General features: G+C 37.5%; 1 protein-coding gene across 11 annotated transcripts in view; it reads left to right on the forward strand.

Moving 5' to 3' along the window:
* The window catches only part of MECOM (MDS1 and EVI1 complex locus), a 591,080-nt gene that overhangs the window by 516,332 nt on the left and 51,535 nt on the right, over positions 1-23,213 (forward strand). For 8 of the 11 annotated variants that reach the window (XM_080656198.1, XM_080656192.1, XM_080656195.1 and 5 more), the window contains exon 3: positions 12,560-12,694. In XM_080656198.1, coding sequence (XP_080512324.1) covers positions 12,560-12,694 — 135 coding nt within the window. Of the gene's footprint in view, positions 1-8,924; positions 9,679-12,559; positions 12,695-23,213 lie in introns of those variants that run through there. The other 3 variants (XM_080656200.1, XM_080656201.1, XM_080656199.1) reach the window with 2 other exon arrangements.

Genomic DNA, 23,213 nt, shown 5'->3' on the forward strand with positions numbered 1-23,213 from the left:
CTGCTTTTTTTTTTCTCCTGAGGAAATACATATCTAGATAATGCCATAACTTATTAAGAAAAGCCTGAATAATATAAAACATTGCCTGTAAATATGCCCGTGGTAAAATTATGTTTTTGAAGGGCTTGTAATGGAAGAGGGTAGGAAGGAGTTGGTTGATTTTGAAATGAGATTGTACACATTCCTTTGGAAGGTTTTCATACCATATACTCAAGTACAAATACAACATTGCACAGGCCAAGAATCGACTGGCTGGAATTTACCGATAACCTACTTTGTGAGCTTGATAGACCTTTCAAATGCTTTCGAGTTGAATGAAAAGCTGAGGCTTGATTTTATTTGTTTATGTATTACTGTTTTTGTAGTTAATATTTTTGATCAAGAGCTGAAAACAGTCCATGGATAGAAAAATATACAGGGGAATGCTTATATGCTTCGTTGAAACAGATGCAAAGTGATACGAAATTTTATTTCCAAAATTGTTCCCCTTAGGTGTTCCAGTGGAAGAGGAAAGGGACTGTCAGACATGGTTGCCTACCTGTTGTCCAAGTCCCATTAAACACACCAAAAAAGGCCTTCTTAGACCTTGAGAGTCTTAGAGCATTTATTACATTTGTGTTCATTGTGCAGCTCCAAGTGGGAGTTACCTTTACCTCATTTGAGCACAGAACATGTTTTCAGGGAATACCTGGGAACAATTCACTGATTAGAAAACTCTGGTATGAAGGGAGTTTCTTGCCATCAGACAAGAAACTTATAGACAGTTTGGCAGATAACAGAGATATCCCAAGTCACCCTAACCATCATGAATTATTTTAATAGTGTGTCCTGTAAGAATTTCAAAGAAGGGAGCCTGGAGGGCTGAGTATCAGCCTGATAAATAGAACTGTTACTGCACCTGCCTGATCTATTGTTCCATCATAGGGATGCTGGGAGTATCAGAGATAAGAAAAGGGAAGGGCCTGTATGAACTCGGGTAAAGGGCCATGAGCTTCTGCTTATATCCCCCATTGTTAACCAGAGCTCAACATCTGTGTGGAGGGAAGAATCAGTAAATGAATCTGGAAAGATAAATCTGATGTTAAATTATAGAGGAGACTGCTTTATTTTCTTGCAGATAAGTATGGTTTTTTATTTGTTTTGTACCTCTTTGCTTGTTTGTTTTTAGGTAAAGCCAAAACATTGTCATAACTTTGTTATTTCAGGAAGACTAATTTTTGGTGGGAAGATTCCACAAAATTCAGGCTTGCCATGACAAGGGCCTCTGTTAGTCTGGTGCCAGTGAAGGTGATGGCCCTGTAGAAAGAAACAAACAGGTTGACCAAGCCAATAAGTATTTACTGGGGATAAGGGAAAGGGAGGAGTCCAAAGTGTTGTCCGGAATTGGCACCAGGTAAAGGGCAGATAGTTGGTACAGAAACAGAAATTATGAGGGGTGGGGAGAAAGAGCAATAGGTGCTACTACTCCTGGGAAGCAGCAGTGACGAATTTCTATTTCTCAATTCCCTAAAAGGGAATTACCAGTTGATTCCCAAGGGGAAACAGGGTTAAATAGCCTAGTTTCCTTGGGCATTAAATGTAGCCATTCCTCATACACTTAACCATAATTAATTCACCCTTGCAAGGCAAGTTCAAAGGTAATTTAGCCCATTATGAAAAGATGCTACTGAAGGTGTCAGTGTGAATCAAACTTGATTTCATCATTAAGAATCTTACAATGGCTGTTAAGGAGTACAGGAGCATTACAGAAACAGCTGTGAGCTAAGGTAAACCTGTCTATAAAGAAGGAAAGAAGCACCGATGATTTGAGGGGAAGTATGAAAAGGTCAAACCTGGTTGGTAGGAATCAGTGGGCACACAGAAGAGGGGATGTGAAGGGCAGATAAGATTTTGTCCAAGATAATGGAGGCAAAATGAATTATAGGCCGAGGAACAAAATGGCTCTAATTATAATTATTATAGTAACACCAATAATAGCTCTTTTTCATTGACCTGATTCTCAATACCTACTATACTTCTGGCATTATGTTAGGCTCTGAGCACTTAAAGTCCACCAGAGAATACTGTAGAGAATAAATTTCCTGGTCTTGGTAGCAAATATTGTCTTAAAACTAGTCTCTCCCCACCCCCCTCCCCCACCGTGTGTGTGTGTGTGTGTGTGTGTGTGTGTGTGTGTGTGTATGTGTGTGTCTGTGTGTGTGTCCTCTTACCCCAGTTTTGAGGGCTCTTGGCTCTCAGTGGCATTTTGCCTCTGTCTCAAACTCTCCCTCTTACTGATTGGCAGAAAACACAGTGGGTGGGACAGAACAAACTCAGCTGCAAGCCAGACAGAGACGGACATCTTCGGGGGGAGCACAGCTTGAGAGAAAAAAAACATTTTTCTTAAAATTCTTCTCTTCCACAGGTCAGGGTAAGGATTAGGGCAACTGGCATTGCAGTGGAAGAAAGGGGATAGAAAAATATATATACTTTGCCATTCCCCAAAGCATAGACCAGACTATCTTCCTTCTTGTGTGTATGTAAGTCTGTTCTAACTCATTGCACAAACACAAATACTGTGAAACGTATAGTATTTTGACCTATTCCCATGCAGTCAGAGCAGTTCCCGCTCATTGTACCCAATTTATTTTCCCAGCACTCCTATTAGGCTGATATTATGAAACTTTCTTGAAAACCAACTCAAAGGTTAAGTGACTTACCCAAAGGCACACAGCTAGGAGTGGAGACAGGGTTAGAGGGAAGTTTTCCAACCAATATTCTTCACAAGACGGTGGGACTAAATTCCCACTTAGAGAAGTTAACCCTAGGGTTATTGCAAAATGTGCTAAATGCTGTTGTGAAAGATTGAATGAATTAAAATTTGTAAGCAATAAAAAATGGATTCCTTATATAGTTGAGATTAATTCCAAAAGCATTTAGTACCTTAATTCTTTGACTAAAGTTAGGAAGAAAGAGAGATTTTGCTTTTTGAGACTAACAGTAATAACCATATCTTTTACAAAATGAAAAAATAATAGTAATTTTTGCTCAGTGATCTAAAAATGCTTATTGTTTTAAACAATCAGAGTGATGGGTTGTGTTTTTTTGTGAATATCTTTTTCTCAGTTTTTGAGGATATTTATTTGCTCATCATTTTTTTCTTTAATATATCTTTTAATACATACACATCAGAGTTCTTAACATCTACCTTGGGGGGATAAGGAAGATAAAAATAATGGCATTTTGTTTATTTTTTCTACCAAAGTTTTATTATAATATATTGTATTATAGTTTTTTATCACAGTGTTTTCATTTAAGGTTGGTATACATTTCTTGTTGTTATGCTTTAGCCATGAAATAACCACTCAGCGTAATAGCTTAGAACTGAAATACATCAATATGGACCAACAAAAAAAAATTTTTAAATATGGCAGCCTTAATTGGAGTTTAGGAAATAAATCTTTGAGAATAATAATTTATTCACTAGAGCTGTTGTCTCAGCAAAGTATTTCATCTTAGTTTCCAAAGAGCTGCTAGTCATTACTAAATATATTTAAAATCTAAGCAAAAAATACTTTTTTCGCTTTCATTCTGGCCAAATATACTATAAAAGACTCAACTGTTAAGAAATCCATCTGCATTTTTAAAAAGATCAGATAGGTGAGTATGCTTGTGTAGTTAATTAATGAAAAGGGAAGTGGGTAATGGTTCACTGGGGAAACGTTTGTATCACAGTATCTATTATGAGGGATCCCGTGCTGTAATAACGGGGTGCTAATTCTGAACGCACACAGTGCCGTCCGACAAAGACATCGAGATTTGTAGGAAATCAACCCTCCAGCAGTCCTGGCAAGCCAGACTGACCCCAGCAAATGAAAATAATCAAAAGTAATTAGAAGCGTGCTGGACTACTCCTCGGAGAGCCGAGCAGGAGAGTAAACATGCCTGAATCCTCGAGCCACTGCAAAGGCCCATGTCTGAGCTGTTAGGTGCCCTGACCTTGTCCACATAAAGATGTGATTTATGAAGTGCAGGGCACAGCAGCAGGGCTTCTGTCTTCTCCTGGAGACCAAATTACGGAGGTGGAGATTAACATGCTTTCAGTCGGCCAGTTTCCAGACCAAGGGAAATTTTTTATTTACATTTTTTTTACCTTTAATTTCCTCTTTTCTTTTTTAAACAGTTCCACACCCCCCCCCCCATTAAAAAAAAAAGACAGAATCCATCAAGACCAGAAATATCTCTTCTTAACAGTGGTGATGTGTAGATTGGTGACTATATATAGAGTCCCATTTTTGTCTGTAAACTCTTATTGTGCTGAACCATTTTTGCTGGGTGTATCTATCCAGTATCACAGAATTCACCTTCAAGTTCATGGAGCCAAGCTTGTGAAATACTCCACTGATTAAAACATATAAATTAAAGTGAAACAAAATAATACCTTTGATGCCATGGCTTTCTGACCTACTTTCTCTTGCCTAAACATTATGTTTCATTATAAAGCTTATTCCTGGGAGAAGAAATTGTAGGTGGTCAAGAATTGGAGGGAAAGAAAGTAGAGAGACAAACTGGAGTTAGCTGTATTGGGAGCAATATTTATATAGGAATCTTTTTGAGTCCTGTAGACATAATTATAATATTTTCTTATCTCAGATTAGGTAAGATTTTACAAAATCCGATTCTGACGTGGAAAAGCATTGATTTTCTTTTTAAAGACACATCAATATCTATACATGAAGCTAATTTAATTAGCAAGCAGTTATTGTTCAGCCAAATGTCACTTTCTCAGACTATTTCATGCTTCCTGACATGAGCCAAACGAAATAGGCTTTAACAGAATCTCCATGAATAAAAAAGAACTGCACTTGAGAAATGTAAAAATGCACTTGTATGTTCTCAAAAAGCTAAAAAAAAAAAAAATACACACCCACACACAAAACCCAAAAAACAAATACCCCCCCACACACACATACACAAACAAACAAAAAACAACAACACAGTATTAAAACAAAAATGTCAGGCTTGGAGTTCAATGCATGTGTAGCCACCTCAAGGAACCCAACGCTGCAGAATTAAGAGAACTCTACTTAGGCTGAGGTTATAAAGTGCTTTCCTCTATAAACTAAAAACATAATGTCAGGGTGAATGGGAACATACTTTATTAACTTTATGGTATTGAGAACTGCCAGCAAGTTGTCTTGTTTTTAAATATTGTCCTCTGCAGAGTGTTACAGGGCTGTTTGTCCACAGGAAGCCTATTAAAAGTGGACAGTGCAGTCATTTCATCTGGCTTTGGCTGGACTGCTTTTCTTTCCTTTAATGATGTGCTGGAATGTACCGTGCCCATAGGGTCTCCATTAGCAGAACTTTTACTTCTGGGACAACCATGAAGTTTAAGGCTTAAAAGAGGCATCAGCTTACAGTCTTGTGGGAATCCCTTGAATACTGGAGCACTAACTTCTTACTGCTCTAACTAATATATTGACTTATTTTAAATAAACAGTTACACAATGAAGGCAGAGCCAGTGGCCTTATTGGAAATCTTTGAGCCTTTTAAAGATTCTGCAATTCACCCAGATGGGGGAGGAAGGAAGGGGCCTGAGGAGGGTTTATGCCCTTTTCAAACCGGGAAGAAAACACATTAACCTCTCCCACCCCAGCCCTGCCATGAGCCAAAGGGGGATCTTTACAGCTCCCAGAAAATCTATCAACTCACACTCAGACCTCATATTTTCCAATTCCCTTTTCCTGGTAAACAATTAACAGAACCGGGCCGAAAAAAACAATCGTTCCTTCTGGGAAAAAAAAAAATGTTTTTAAAATATGATTCTCTTGTTAAACATTGCTGATGAATCACTCTATTTTCTGCCTTCCCCAAAGCTGTACATTTGTCGTAGTATGTTCTCCCATTCCATCCCCTTAATATTTAGATCATCTGTCTTGATACATGTTTGCAAATTAAAGCTGGTTTGAGATTATAGTAAAACCATTATTTTTAATAGCCCATTTCAAGGGCAGCGCTAAAAACGGCAGAACACGCATGTTACTGATTACTGCTGAGCAGACAGCGGCTTTTGCAGATTAATTTGTAACTGGGAACTACTGTAAACAGATTTCACCAGAAATCCCGAGGAATAAAGGGAATTGGTGATGGTATTTGGCTCCTAGTATTTATTGTTTTAGAACTCTCCTGATGGAAAGCCAGTTCACCAGGGAGGAAAACAAGCCCCCTGCAAAAACCTTTTCCTCCAACCCTTTCTCCTCTCGTTTTACTTCCCATCTGCGGGGTAGGCCAGGGTCTCCTCCTAAAGAGTTAAGTATTTAAATAGCAAGAGGCTCCTTTCCTGAGAAATAAGGCCCATCTAGCTACTTTGGGATCTCAGGACCCTATTTTTAAACCTCAAGTTGTGTCGTCCAGAAAAAGTGGCTTGATTTTTGCCTTTACATTAAGTTACTATGATATGATCAAAGGGCAGAGGGGCTGGGTTAGGGGAGAGAGAGGGGGGGGGGAGAGAGAGAGAGAGAGAGAGAGAGAGAGAGAGAGAGAGAGAGAGAGAGAGAGAGAGAGAGAGATTGCCCATTCCTTCTGATTACTTCAGTCTTTCTCACAAGTTATTCACCAGAGAACAAGACTGATGATTATATTAATAAAACAATGAGGGGGCAATCCGCCTCCCTCACCCCATCTCTCTAGATAATTTCCCCAAAAATCTCAGAGAGGAAGAGTTAAATCTTTTGGCTCTGTTTGGGGAAGAGAATTTCATATTCGCTCAGGCCCGTGTCTGCGGGTCTGGGCTGCCCGGTGCACTCCACCCGGCTTGGATCGCGGGCAAGGCGAGGGCAAAGCCCGGCTGGCCGCGCCCGGCGGGCGGCGGCGGGTTCACCTGGGTGGCTGCAGCCGCGGGCGCCGCGCCTTAATTCGGGGCGCAACACCATCTAGCGGCCTCGCGCCGCACCTGCAGGTACCCAGACCTTAAAAGTCGCCCCGCCTCCCCCACCAGAACCCAATATAAGGGAAAAAACTCGAAGGCCCTTTCCACGAAATCCCAATTTAGCCAGGACCTGCCTCTGATTCCACACGACCTATTGTTTGCCCACCGACGTGTCCTCCTTTTCAGAGCAGCTTTATACAGGGCGAGGGGGTGGGGGCCGCGGGGCTGGGAAGGAGGATTGGGGCGCTGAGCTCTCAGGCCCCCTGATCAGGCCGCACTGTCTGAAGCAATCGGTTCCCCAGATTACTTGTATTTAATACACAATGCATCATAAAACAAATCCCTCATCCTGACAGGAAGAAAATAGAACAGCTCATAGCTCGAGCCGGTCCAATTTATGGCTAAATTTAAAAAAAAGAAAGAAAAAAAAGAGAGAGAGAGAAAGAAAGCAAAGGAGGCTCTGACAATGGGCAAGTTGAGGAAGGGCAGGAAATCAATGGCAGCAAACCGGGGGCTCTTAAAGGTTCTCAAGCGCCGAACTCCATGGGAATATCTGACCGGGTTTTAGGTTATTTACAAAGGATTTTTCCTGTCTTACCTACCACTGCTGTGCGATTTTCCCTCAAACAATGGCCATTATCTGAAATAACAGTTCAATGTCACAGATAACAGGCCACCGAAACGAATTAGTCACCACCTCTTGTCATTTTCTCTCCCCCACAGTAACCCCCCCTTTTGTTACTATTTTTGTTTATAAACGATCATTTTGGAGAAATAATAGGTCTACTAGATTTGCATGTCTCTTTGCACTTGGAGAAAACAAAAAGGGGACCTGTCCCCATTTGCAGATGAAGTTTAACGTAAGCGCTCTCTTCATCCCCTCTCCCTCCACCCCTCCCCCGCAAGCGTCCCTCCACTCCTTTACTTTTGCTGAACTTTCCATTGTTGAGTCCAGAAGTTGGATTTTGTCCATTTGTTTTTATGAATGGAGATTTGTGATAAAAAAGCGTTATTTCCATTTAACCGATGGGTTTTACTAAATTTTCCGAGGTTGGCTAAAATAAACCCATAGACCCTTTTATTTTGCCACACATTCCCTATATTATTTCTTCCAATGTCCTTTCTGAAATGTGTTGATAAAAATTGACCATATATATTTGAAAGTTATTAATCACTGTAGAGTACTGATCACCAAAGGCAGCATTTATAATGTTAAAAGTTTAAAAATAATGAGTTGTCAAATTTCTTAATTTCATTTTTCGGCATTCATAGGGTTTTAATTAGTGTATCAAAGAATATGGCAAAAACTCACCAAACAATCATCAGTCTTTCTAAGGTTGTAATACGTTACTTGGGTAGATTATATGCAAATAATATTTCCGATTTTTAAATTCCTCCTTCTAAAAAAATATAATTTGAAAAAGTAACCTGCTCTTCTGCTGCCCTAACTATAATAATGGAGGAAATAAATGAGTACGAATTTCAATAATAACATAAGATGTTTAGAAAATTGAAACGTACATGTCAACTTTTCACTCTCAGGCTGCTGTTTTCTGAGAATTTCTAAACTAATGATGTTTAGCATGAGCTAGGGTCTCTTTACCCAAAACCTCATCTTTGCCCTTCCAGCGCCCCACCCCCATCCTCGGTACACACACCCTCACGCCCCCCCCCCCCCCCGCAAAGCACTTCTCCACCCCATCCCCCACCCCAAAACACACACACACACACACACACACACACACACACGCACACGCACACACGCTTACACTTGTGCTTTCGGGACATTGAAACAGAGGATATTTCCCTGGGGAAAGAAATCCTGCCTGGCGAGATCTCCCCATTGGTTGTTTACCCAGAGAAATCTACATGTTTAAAGGGAATAGTGCATCCATAATCAGTCTGTCCCTATGGGACTTAGGTCTTGGCGACCTTTTAGTGACCTCTCCCGCCAGAGGAGGCTGCTGTCACTTTAAAAATTTACTGAAAGAGGAGCCCGTCTGGCTTCCGATCACTCTAGGCGGCGGGAGATAGCTCCCTTTCTCCCTCGCCCCGGGTTCTTTCTGGATGGCCGAGCAGATTCTCTTTAAAGAGACAGTTCATGAAACAGAAACCCGGCGGCTGAGCTTGGCGTTGCGAAAGGGGACGATCCCGTGAGGGTCTAGGACCTGGGAAGGCGCTGCGGAGGATCTGAAAGGGGGCTCGAGCTCCCCTCGCCTCCCCAGGCCTCCCACCTTTTCAAACTCTCCTCCTCCTGCCTGTCCCCCCCACCCCCCTTTGGAACTGGGAGAGAGAAGTGGAAGAAGTTTTAGTGGGTTTCAGATAACTTTCATTACACATCGGGCTGATAAGAGCAAGAGAAAGTGAGAAAAGAGGGAGGTGATGCGAACCAGGAGGAATAGCTCTAAGCTCTTGTAGGAAGGGGGGGGGGGAAGCCCAAACACCCCAAACCCGGGTCACCCAGACGAGAGGAGACTGCTTTTCTGGTTTTAAAAATACACTGTTGGCGGACAATAAATCTGAAACGCGTGGTCCCGGCGAGCAGATCCCAGAGGCGGACAAAGTTATCAGAAACCCATTCGGAAATCGAGACGCGAGGCTTTTTTTTGGGCTTTTTTTCTTTTTTAACCTCTCGAAATGTGGCTCGGGATCGTTTGAAAGGATTGTCCTGCAGGAAAGCTGGGGGCTGCTGATGATTTGATTTTGTTTGTTTTCATTCTTCTGTGATTGCCTTGTATTGCTGAGTTGAGGCCATAGAAATCTTAAGGTAAGAGAACTCACTTAAAAAAAAAAAAAGTCTTGGCGATGTGCATAGTTTGTAACTTCGGACAGTTTCCTGCCTTGGCACCCCTTCTCCGGGGCGCCCCCCGCCCCCAGCCTCCTTTTCCTCCTCGCCCGCAGCCTCTCGGAGCCCTGCTGCTTATCTGCGTCGCCGGGACCGGCGATTTCCTTGTTCCTCCTGCGAACCCTGCGGTCTGGACGCGTCTCCAGGGTGGGTCGCCCGGCCTTCGGTGGGTCTCGCTGCCGGCTGTCGGCCTCCTTTTCTCGCGCTCTTCTCCTGCTTCCCCTCCCTCCGGGTGTCTGTCCGTCGGTATCTGGGACGCAGAAGGTGGGGTTGCCAAAATCTGAATTCCTGGCAGCAGCCACGCGACTTTGGAGCGGCTTTCGGTCGAGTTCCACCTTGCCAAGTAACAGCTTTGCTGTCCAACATCGTGTGCTGCTCCGCGAGAAAGTCACATTCGGACCCTTTGGCTAGATTGTGGGTTTTTTTTTTTCCTCCCCTTTTTGCTGTTGGGTTTTTGAAAGGGCCTTTCTCTAAAGTTCACCTAAAGGGAATTCTTTTTTTTTTTTTTTCAAGCTATCTCTGGAACTTGAAAGTTTTGAAAAACACAGGGGTATGTTAGATGAAATGACGGAGATATGCTGTGACTTTATTTTATTCGAGATTTCCGAGACGATGAAGACATTGGGGGAGACAAATGCAGCTCTGTTAGCAAATCAAAAGTAAATAATTCGCCCAGGGGGGATACGTTTCTGGAGAAAGTTAAGCTTTTGTCCTGGGGCAAGAATATGGAGAGTAAGAAAGTTAATATGTTGGTGAAATATTTGAATAATCATGTAACATATATATGAAAAGACATTCTTTGGAAATGAACCTGTTTTTAAATTAATTTCACTGTTGACAGTGGCAATGGCAATAATGTTAACACGGAATAAAATTACACCTAGGATTTTTATGTGTAGTATATGCAATCCTTAACTCCCTGCCCCCGCAAAAGGGAATACTCGAAAGCTAAGGGGGTAGATGATTCTTGACTTTGAAATTAACAAGTTTTCCACGTCTTTCTGCAAATATGAAATGGATCTGGTGTTGCATTTCACTGACTTCACCCTATTTCCTTTATTAAATATTTCTCTAGTGTGTCAGTAGAGCTGCCTTTTTTTTTTTTTTTTTTTTTTTGCCAGTCAAGAAAACAAACAACAAAAGATCTAGAAACCAAACCAACCAACCAACCAACAAAACAACAATCCCAACTTCTTACTGTTTTAGAACGTGGATTGCTATTGTTAGTTAGGGTCCTTCTAGACGTCTGAGGAGGGGGCAATCTCAAGTTGCCATTTGAGTTACTCAGCATTGAGAGTTGAAAAAAAACAACTTAAAGTTTGTAATGTGATAATAAGAAATTGTTAAAAATCTGTCCTCACTAGAGAGTGTATTTAATGTAGACTTTTTGTTGTTTTTAGTGTGAAGAAGTGTCCTTGGAAAAGAAGTGTGTGTTTGTGTGTGTGTGTGTGTGTGTGTGTGTGTGTGTGTGTGTGTAGCAATTCTTATCCCTATCTTCTGTTCTAATTTTTCTTTTTTAAATTGTGGGACTACTTATTGCCCTTTAATTGCCTCCTGGCCAAAGGCTTATTCCCAGTGCCTCTTGACCAGAACCCTCAGAGCACTGGGCTTCTTCTTGAAGTTTGTGGTGAGTTAATGACTTGAATCTGCAACTGGGTGATTACCTGAATTCTATGCAAAATCGCTTTTCGTCTGTATACCCAAGGGTTTAGTTTTAACTTTTATGTAGGTATAGAACACAGCAGAGTTCTGTGGGGCTTATTGAATGCATTAATTTTTTGTTCTAGCCTGTATTGTTTAGTCTTTGATAGGAAACTTCCTCAAGTTTGCATTAACTGATTGACATTAGCATTACCAGCCTTTCTAGTTATTCACCATCAGGTCAACAACTCTGCAGCTTTTAATGTTGTTGATGTTTAAAACATTGTTGCTGCTGCTGAATCAGAATAGTTTCATTTAAGTACACAAAACCTTAAAAATGGACATTTCCCATTTCAATGTGTGTTTAATAGGTGTCTTACGCAATTAATATTTAGGTTAGGCTGGATGTAAAAATCTCATGAAAAACAACAATACACAATCATATATAATGATGACAATTTACTACAGTATTCTTATTTTTTTACTTGTTCACAAGCCAGTTTTGTTATTTTGCTTACTAAATTAAAATCAAAATATGCATTGGCATGTGTTAACTAAAACATTAAGTTGCCACATTTTGCATGAACGTGTACCAATCATTTGCTTTCATTTGGTTTTCTTTAGTTGGGTCAGAAGCATCTAGAGACAAATCTTATTATCTTCTTCAACTCAGGGTGTGATTTCATGGTAGTGAAATGAACACTGAAAATGAACATAATATTTAAATGAAAGTTTTTAAATTGAATTAATTTACAGTGCAAAACTGTGAAAGTATACATTTACATGGGAACACTATCTTAACCTAAAATATTGACTATTTAGTTTAGAAATATTATATTAATATACATTGTTCAGTATTTTTTGGTAAAAATCACATTGGGTAAAATTAAGTCAGTAGCACTCATTCATGCATAACAAGGAAACAAGCATCTTTAAAACCAACTAAATTTTTTGTAATAATTCACAATTGCTTTGCTCCTTTAAGAAACAGTACTTTGTCACTTTTAAGATAACATTCTTCCTTTATTTATATTAATGCTGAGTTTTTTTTCTTAAAGATTCAAAAGAGGAATATATATTGAATGAAATGTTTTCAAGCAGATAACCCTTCTAATGAATGAACTGATGTAGAAATTGATTGTTCTCATCTTCTTCCTTCTAGATCTTAGACGAGTTTTGCAATGTGAAGTTCTGCATAGATGCTAGTGAACCAGATGTAGGAAGCTGGCTCAAGTACATCAGGTTCGCTGGCTGTTATGATCAGCACAACCTCGTTGCATGCCAGATAAATGACCAGGTATGTTGTAAAGATTTTCTTGTCTTTCTTTGAGAACACTAAAGTATCAGTGAAGCCTGAAGAATAAAAATAACAGTGAGCTGCAGTAGACCCTTGTGGCCTGTTTGTTGATATGGTGAAAGGTAATGCACAAATATAAGTAAGATGCAGAATAAAGTCACTTTCAGGACTTTTCTTTCACTACTACTTTTTTGGGGTAGTTCATTCACTTTGTATCAGTAAACTTCATAAATGTTCTTGTTTTCGGAGTGGGATTGAATGATTTGAAAACTGAGGACTAATTGTGGCTAGCTATTCTTTACCTTTTATTCTTTACCATCATAAAGGGAGACATTCATAGAAAGTATTGAGCTAATCAAGAACACTGGATTTATGCAGAAATTGGAAGTGATATACTTGGAACATTATGTAGATTTTATTAGAAATAGTAGATAGATTTATCTTTATGCTCTATATGTGAAATTATCTGATTATGCATTTTATATTGACTTGCCTAATTATAAGTGAGAAGCACTTTTAGATTAACCAAAATACTATTTTTTTGCACATGTGAAAAGTTTAAAAATATCTCTGCTGGAAATTGTTTTATGGAGGGCCATGCAATGCGCTTAACTTTAATAATAATAACTATGAAATAAGATCATGAAAATATCATGAAACATATTTTGCACTCTATAAAGTTAGGTTATAAATGTTGTAACTGAGTATGACAGTACCTAAAACAACAAAAAGTTCAGCCTGTTAATTTTTGTTTTATAAACATCGTTGAGTTAGAATTTAATTATGTTATCATTATTTATAACTTTTAACCCAATGGTTACCTAAATCAAATTTTGTTTCAAAGACCATATTAAAATGGTTGCTTGGCAAATCTCCTATGGAAATCACCACCAAGAAAAAGAAAAGTTTAATTTAGATGTTTTCAATTGAAAGCTGTTAAGTAATGCTAGCGTCATATAGTCTAAGACTCTGTTTCAATCATCATTATGAGATTATTCTTTGGCATTTTACCAACTATCAGATAATTTTTACTGACTAAATTGTATAAGAAGTAGTAAATTGTAAAATTAGGTTTAAATGGGAATCGTTTAAAAATCTTCAACATATATAAAAAATACTAAACCAATCAATTGTTTTTTTCCCTTTGCCGTAAGAAAACAAGAGGCATTATTGACAAAGGAAAACATTATTAAATTAGCTATTGATTGTGAGCAGAAAATATCCCAAGTCCGTCATATGAGTTATTGTCACCATCAACAGCAAACATTTTTTGAGCACCCACTATTTGTAGATGTGGGAAATACATAGGCGTTGTAAATGAGTGTGTGGTGTGTTTTCTTAAAAAAAGAACTGAGGAGCTCAAAAAGCAGCTGTAAGATGAAATAATAGAATTATATCATAATAATGACTTGCTATCCACATTTACTGACAATAGGGCTATTTCCTTAGACAGATAAAACTTTTGCAGGAACAATGAGAAGGTGATTGAAGATTCAAACTTGTGCCCAATTCATTTTTTCATTTATTATTTATGTGTCTAATATTTTATAATAAATATACTCTTGTCATTGGGAATTTTGATTACATGAAATGAGGAAACTATTTTGCTGTTTCTAACCTTAATTAGATTGCTTTTTAGAGTAGGTATTTATAATTTTAACACTGTCTCTTTTGAGGTGCACATTGTAAAATGCATTGCTTTCAAAAGAAAATATGTAGGTTTCATACTTTAATGAATAGCATGTTTACTTTTTTTTTTAACTGAAGAACCAGAGAAAATGGTTAATCAGGGAAAAAATAAAAGGCTAATCTTAAACACATACCTATTATTTCTGTAGGTACTCATTTTAAACTTACGTCTTATGCTGGCAGATATCTAAGATGGTAACAGAGTGCATATCAGATAACATAATTGTGAAATTGACATTACATGGTCAAGTAAATTCACCCAGAGAAAACAAGAGAAAAGGCAGAAGTAAAAGTCAGATTTGTGTGATAGGCATAGAAGCATACAATAACACTTAGCTCAGTGGACAAGACAAAAGAGAACAGATATCCAAATAGTGTATGCATATTTTATAAACATATTCATCTTATAAGCATGTATGCATATTTCTAAAGGCCAATTAAGACGAGCAATTCCAGATAGCTTTGAAATGTGAATGTTAGACTAGGTACAATGATGAAAGAGCTGACTGAAGAGATCCCCTAGGTCTGTTTTTTCGCTCTCTTCCATGAGGAATAGGAACTGCCAATTGGTGAATAAGCACAACTCATCATGGACACCCCCATTGTGTGAGATATTAGTTACTATCCAGATATAAAGAGAGACCCTGGGTCAGGAGTAATTATTAACATGAACAACACCAACTCACCTGTACAACATGAAAGCAAATGAAGCAAGGAAGCACTCTGCAAGAAATTGTAAACACTGTTTCTCTTTGCTCTGATTCTTAGGTAGAGCTCAAATTCATAATATGAATTTGAGTAACATGACAGGTATAAGTCCTGGACTATAAACAAGAAGAATTTCAGTGACTCTCTCAACTGCAGTCTAACCACTGTAGTAATTAAGGTGTCTATAAAAGACAGGAAAAGATGACCCTGAACAAAATAAGATAATGTAAATTAGAGTTTACCTTGCAAAGATGCAGATTTCTAACAATACTTGATCAATGTTAATGATCAAGTTTAATCAGTTTGAATGTTTTATCATAATGTGGAGGAGTTCTACAAAAGTGAATAAATGTGCTTGCTAATATAATAATACAGTTTTATAATGGTGGGGCAGGTAGAATATGTATACTGGATAACACCCAGTTATTTGATTTGTCGGGGTGGGGGGGCGGTGGTGGTGAAGAAGAGACTTAGAAACAGCATGGATTTTGATTTTCAAGTAAAGTTGGTAAAAGATGTAATCTGTTTTGTATCATAAAAACAAAGGCCATTCAATTAACATTTTTCTAATACCTCTGTATGAGATTTTATTAGAGGGAATTTTTTTCTGAGTTTAAATTTTCCAATAGATTTCTGTGAGTTCTTTTATTTTACTATTTTTTTCAAACCAGAGTTAGCTTTGTGGAAGTTGTTATTTTCTTGACAATACTGCCTAGAAAGACTCAATTTATTGTTTTTAGATCTCTTTCATTTCATATTTTCAAAATTACTGCAGCGATGTTTTTAGAGATACAAATTATGCAAACACTGGCATAACTGCTAAACCATACTTTTAAAGTAGCTTCAGCTTCCAACTGATATCCGTATTCCCACCTGAAAATATTGTATTGACTATAGTAATTTATCTTTGTAACAGAGGGCCACACCAAATATACTGGTAAATTAAGACCATAATCACACTCAAGTCATAAAAGTGTAGATGCATTAAACACACTTAAGGGTCTTTATCCCTGAAGTCCTAATGATTTTTTTCTCTTATTCCTTAAAGTTTCTGTACTGTGCTACATAGCTATACTGCTTGTCACACAGTATCTAGCTAGAACATTCTACTGAAACAAACAATGCTTCAGTAGTTTTACATTATAATGACCTCAAATGGTCCCTGGTTACTTTCAGGAGCAAGAACTGGCACTGAGAGTTAGAGCAGGGCAGGAGCAAGAGCAGAGAGTTGGATGACGAAAGTTCTTTCCAGGATAGTCTTCAAGAGAACCAAACAGGCAGAGGAAGCATGAACCTGGTTTATTAATTATTCAGAGGTTTTATTTACTTCTGGAAGCATCCACATGCTAAAGGCCAAGTAGGCCAAACAGCTAGATGATTCACTAAGGGTTTTTTGTTTTTTAATTCTAAATATTTTGATGGCCTTTCCTTTGACATCTTGTGGATATCTTACTTTTACCAACCAATTTGAGGGATGGCTGTAGCACACCTTTAGATTCTATGTTACCCTGCTCCTGCCTCTCCCTTTGATGAGTTTCCTAATATCTCCAAATTTCTATATCCTTCACCTAAATCAAAGATGGCCTGGCCCATAGACCCCTCATTCACCTCAAACAATGCCAGTTTTCATTTATGATGTGTTCATAAGCTTTGTGTACTTGTGGAATAGCTCTCTGGATACAAGTTTTCCTCTAATACTTCTTCGTATTGGCTGTAATCAGACAGATCACTCAGGCACAATTCATGCAAGTTGACCTTTTAGACTTGAACAAGACCTGCCTTTCCACTCATGATAATTAGAATGATCTGGGTGTGGGTTCTGGGGTAACATTTTATATGGGTGTATGTATTCTGCGTCATAGGAAGGAACATGATTTCATTCAAACTCCTGGCCTGCCCTAACATGGTCTACAAGTGGAATAAAGTTCTCAGAAACCCAAGACATTATTAATCTTGTCATTTACACAAGGTGATAAGTCCTTTCATTTTTAAATGGGCCCCTGACAGCTGGTATTTTGTAAGTAGAATAAGAGAGGTCTGCTTTTCACTCTGAATAAAAAGAAATGTGTCGATAAGAGATTATCTAATGCCTGATGTCTATTTTGAAGAAATAAGATACAGAAGAATGAGTGCCCCTCAGAGAATACCAGGTTGGAATTCACTTAGGAGATTCTGCCAGCTTTCTTGTGGTTAATGAACAGCAGCAAGATTCTACAGTGATTTCAGCTGCACAGGCATTGTTCTCGTTTAAGCTTTACCTTATAAAGTTTTAACTGCTTCCAGGACAATCATGGCTGAATTGGCACACCCGCTTTCTCTCTCCTTTGGTGCACACTAGTGGTTTATCAGAGCTCTGTGACACTGGAGTCATATTATTACTGCAAGCTTATTATGGGCTCAATTATCAACTTATTTTCTTTGGCTTTTTATTGAGAAAAAATATGTTTTCTTGCATCATTCAATGAATGCAACTTATGCAAAAAAGAAGGGAGGGTAAGCTATGTAAAAAACAAAATGTGATTTGTTAGTCTCTTTCCACTTTTAAAAAATGTTTGCGTAGACCGTCAGGTAATTTGTTAATGTGCTCTTCCTTTACAAGGATTTCTGTCCACATTTTCAATGACCTCCTTTGATGTTAAAATTATTATTGGCTTTGGGCATTTTCTTTGCTTTGCTTTTAAGTCAAGTTGCACTTTTATACCAAAGTTATGCTCTGCTGTTTTAAGATGAATGCCAGCTGGCAATACCCAGAGAGAGACTGGCTTTGTGAACGATGCCCAAGCTGACTTTGGGGGAATGTTGTCCGGTTGATAGGTTACTTCCTTTGCCTGAAGATGAAGCTGTCTCAGGCATGGTTTGCCATTTGATATTTACATGATAAAATAAACAGCACTGTCTCCCTCCAACCCCCTTTCTCCCCCCCCCCAAAAAAAAATGTTTTCCTCTCATGCTAATGCCCAGGACACAGCACTGCCATAACACTGCACAGACTAGGAATTTTACTAAGATTCTCAGACCACACAAATGGAAAATATATAAACTAAAGTATTCTGTGCACATTTTAACTAATTAGTGTTTGCATGGTATACAACACCTTTCATTTAGGGGGATCTCAAAGCTTCACACACATCCTAGACTTCAGCCGTTTCTGGATGTTGCCCAAAAGATAGTCCTCAGGAGGCATTTCTGAGCCATCAAGGAGGACAACTTGTTGGTCAAGGGCATGAGAAAAGCCTCCAGCCTAGTAAACACCCCAAACATGATTGTTAGCTTCCTCATCATGTGATGATGGAACTCATCCCAAACATTCTGAAACCATCCAGAGTGACCAGTTTTCATAGGGTCAGAGGAACTGGCTACGTTAAAGACAGGTGGCTAAGGATATTTCTTGCGGGACCTGTAGAGAGATCCTTAGAGATTATTTAAAGGGTAACTTGCAAGGCTTCCAGGCTGGGTACACTGTAGATTCCAGGTATAATAAGGGACCTTTATCACTTGCCCTATTTATGCAAACTAGGGTCAACAGTCAGTTCTCTCTGTTTTGTTACATTCAATAAATTATACTTGGCTTTCTCTTCATGTTATTAACAAGAGCTAAAAATGTGTGTGGGGGGGAGGGGCATGTCCTTCAATGTTTTTGTCCTGAAAATAACCAGTGAATGCATATTTTTCATTTTGGAAGCAGATATAGCAGATAATACCAGATATTTATCAGTTTAGCCTGTCACCCTAAAGAAAAATATAGGATACCATCTTATGGAGAAACTAAGGAAATAAGCTTGGACATGATAAAGCCTCCATTCTGTTGAACAAATATCTTTATATTATGTCATCAACTCTCTGTCTGCTGAAGACACTTCTTGTTATCTCTTACTAATTAGGCTAAGAATGTATAAAAGGGTCTTTCTTCTGGAAGCTAAAAAGTTGACATCACTTTTGCCCTTTTGAATTGGAGTTTCCCACATTGCTATGGGTGGATCGGGGTGCAGACAATGTTTCCTAAAGCCAGCACATGTGCACACATTGTCTCTGTAGACCTGGTGTTACCTCTCTGCAGCACCGAGACTGACAGATGTGTTCATATCAAATGTTGACTTTGTTCACATATGCAAACTGTCCCCTACCTCCCTCCCACCTGACCTCCAAACGTTAAAGTTTTTCCTAGTCTTCTGACTGGTAATTTGAATGAGGCTATAGAAAATAAAGCATTCAGGCTGGATGTTGGGAGCTGAAAGAGGAAGAAGTCAGCTGTCAACTTCAAAGTGGAAAGACAGCAGTAGTCTGAAAAAGTTGTCTCTCAGTACAAATTTTGCAGGGAGTACATTTCTCTATTATTTCAATTATTACAACTTCCTGAATAGGTTGAAGGTCATTCATAATTCACACTTCTGTCATTTTTAGGCATGCCAAATGCAGTCTATTAAGCATAAATAAAACTTCCAGTGCTTGACCAGGAAAAATAAACAGGGATTCATAACAATGAGGCCTTGTTCATCTTTTTAAAACTAAATGATATGCTTTCTTCCTTTCTTGTTTTGCCTCTTGTGCACTAAATTTTTCTTCTGTTTCAATAGTACAAACATAATACTTTAAATCGATCCAAGCATAGCAAACTAGACAGCAAGTCTGGTCTGACAGATTCTAGATTCCTCTATTTTATGGGATAATAAACAAGAACCCACATTATTACCATTTATAAATACAAATGGTAGCATCATCCATATGATGGAGGATTAGGTTGAGCACAGGCCTGACAGTATAAAGCAGAATCTAAAAGACTTTTATAGCCTGTTAACTTTCCTATCAGAATGCTTATGTGTTCCTACTCTCCTTAAAGGCTATCCTTTTGCACTTAAATAGCAAAAGAAAATGGATATTCAATAAAATGTTTAATTCAAATTTCAACTATATATAATATGTAATTATATACAATATATAATATATAATTATATATAATTTATGACATATAATCAGAATCAATTACATGCCATTAAATACTCAATTATATTAATATATAAAATAGGAGATTGCTAATATTTTATGCAAAGTTTTAAATTCCCCCAACATGTGTACTTTGCCACATTTATATGTCACTTATGAAATATCCTAGCCCATATATACTTATATATAAAACATTGTATGAAAATATACCTTTTGGAAATGTAAAAGTTGCTAAATCAAATTTTCATCACCACTGCTTTTTATCCCTAGCTTAGCTTTATGAATATTAAGTGAATTGATATTCTTTTGGCATTTGGAACTGGTTTCAAATTTTGATTAAAATAAATTAAATATGATAATTATATTTAGAGTAATTTCTATATACATGAACAATTTTATCTTTATACCTTAAATTGTGAATTTTACCAGTAGTAAAAGTGAACAATTTAGGAGATTTCTAGTTTTATTTTTCAAGTATCTGAATGATTTAGAATTTAAAGAATACTAAGCAATTTTATTCATATGCTATTTTAGCAAAATTTGAAAATATAATAATACAAAAGGATCTATTAAAACATTTACCATAAATATTTATTCTTATCAATTCAAGTATCCAGAGATGCAGCTATAATATCCTTACTTTAAAAATAGAAATATATCTTTCTGGAGCAATAGAAAGAATCTAGCAAGATACTGGGAAAATTAATATTTTTCCTGTGGTAAAATGAAATGACCACCTCAACTTTCAAAAGTTTAAAATTCATGGAAAGGTAAGCCATGTTTATAATTTGTTGTGTTTCTGGAATTTGATATTAACTACCAAAAAAGAAAACTCTAGAGGAGTCAAAATATGTTATCATATTTAACAGTATTTAAAATATTTTATCATGCCTTTACAAAATGGAATTCCTATCTAATCCTATTATCTTACTATTAGGCCCCACTCCTCTTATCTTTCACCTTATATTGGGAGAGATTAAGATAGTCCTTTTAATAGAGAGAGACACAGCAAAATAATGAAGCAACAACTCGTTTGTGACAATTCAAACTCTTTAAAAGTCTTTGAGACTTTTGAGCCTCTCTTTATATACTTGAGTTGAATTCATCACAAAATCCCAGATCCAGGATATTTTTATTTTGGATCCAGATAACTTTTTTCCATAAAATCCCTGATGGAAGAAGAGACCTGTTAACTCTTTTATGGAATTTAACAGAGTAATTGATTTTCTTCCATTTTGCTCTAACACAAAAACCAAAGAGGTTATAATAGTAGTGTCTCTGCTTCAGATACATAAGTCAGATGACATATAATTCATAGGACTGCAATATAGCTGAGATTTTAAGGCTACAGTGATTTTAAAGACAGTATAATTTTATTTTTATAAGCATGGTCAAGCATACTTAATATACAAACCTGCAGGAAAGCTACATAACCCACTTCTGCTCTGAATTATATTTTTATTTGCTGAAACACCTATTTTAAAACATAAAAGCATAAAGGTGACATCTTATTTTCTGAATGGCTTGATTTCTCCAAGATTACATTCCAGCATTCCCTCACATAATTGTTTTGAGGCAACAAATCATCATTCAGTTTTCTTTAAAACTACACCCCTCACTTCTCAAGTGCCTGCTGGTATATTACTATTGCTATAATGTAAACTAGCTTTATATGTAGACATCTCTGCATTCAAGTATTCAAATTATATGCTTGGGCCATTGTAATTATAGGAGGAAAAACATAATTTTACTTAAGTCTCTGTAAGATACTGGGAGATGAGATAGAATGAAGGTATCAAGTGGTAGCAACACCTTGAAGAAAACAAAGCACTAGATTTGTGAGGGTGTGGTAGATGGGACTTCGAGGCACATTCTTACTGCTGTGTGAGGAAGCATGCCCAGAATCTGCCCTCATGACGTCTGGAGCTTGCCAGTTCTTTTCAAACCTCAGTTTCATGAGCACCATAAAAATTCACTTAAAATCGAAAAGAACACCCCGAAGTGAAAACCCACTTCGCTTTGCCTTGCCTTTCATGGCCTGGAATGTCACCTTTTACCTCCAGTAAATAAAGCCAACATCAACACTCTTCCGTGTCTTTTATTTTTTTTTTTTATGTACTCAATATTCTTCACATGACAATCTGGACACTTAAAGGGAAATTACAATAGTGATCTATGTCCCCACAAAGAGAATTGTCTTTATAATATATAGTTATAATGTATCCATCATTTTTTTTTTGTTTGTTTCTTGGACTGTTCACATTGGAACCAGTAAATCTAAAATGGAATTAAAAGAGACATGATTAATAGCGGACTACAAAGAAATAATGATATCATAATAGTTTCTTAAAATGACCTGGCATGTGTGTCCAAGCAGCATTCCCCAACAGAGACAACTGCTCTGTTTTACGGTCTTGCAGGGTATTGTCTCTTTAACCTCACTATTTCCGAGAAGCCACTGAAAAGTTCTAATATGTCACAATTCAAATGTCAACATGTTGTTGGAAAGGAAGCTAATAAGTTAAACCTTTGAGAGATGCCAAAAAAGAGGTGATTCAAACTGTTGAGAGAAGTCCATTGTTTTCTAAGGGGAAATAGAACTCCAGATTGAACAGGGTACTTATAAGCATTTAACTGGGAGGTTTTGGGGGAAAAGCAAATGCACCCTAATGTTTTTTTTTTAAAAATCTGGTAACTTTTTGAGCAGAACTGTTCTTCTCATTTTCTTCCTCCAAAGAAAGAAAATTAGGAAGGTTAAATAAGTTTAATAAGCTATAGATGGCAAATTCCCTGTTGTTGTGTGTGTTGCTTTTTTTGTTTGTTTGTTTTTTGTATAAAGAGCACAGGTAATTCTCCTAAGATAGTTTGGATTCTGTCTATGGATATATATGAAGAATCTTAGGTTATATTAGAACATATTATATAACATTTTATGTTTGCCATTATTTTCTATATAAACTAGCTTCACATGGTTAAATTACTGGTAAATGAAAAAAAAAAGATTTTATTTCAACAGGAAAGAAGCTAAGCAGAAAATACTCCCCATTGAGTTATTCTTTTTTGAATTTAGCACAATTTTGTGCTCTGGTCTTTTTATAGAAAAATAAACAATTGGCCTTTAGAGCCACCTACTGGAATAAAGAGGCACGTACTGATGTCTAATGCCCTCTGCTTCTCAAAA

Source organism: Plecotus auritus (genome assembly GCF_963455305.1).
Source record: "Plecotus auritus genome assembly, chromosome: 2".
NCBI classification, from domain to species: domain Eukaryota; kingdom Metazoa; phylum Chordata; class Mammalia; order Chiroptera; family Vespertilionidae; genus Plecotus; species Plecotus auritus.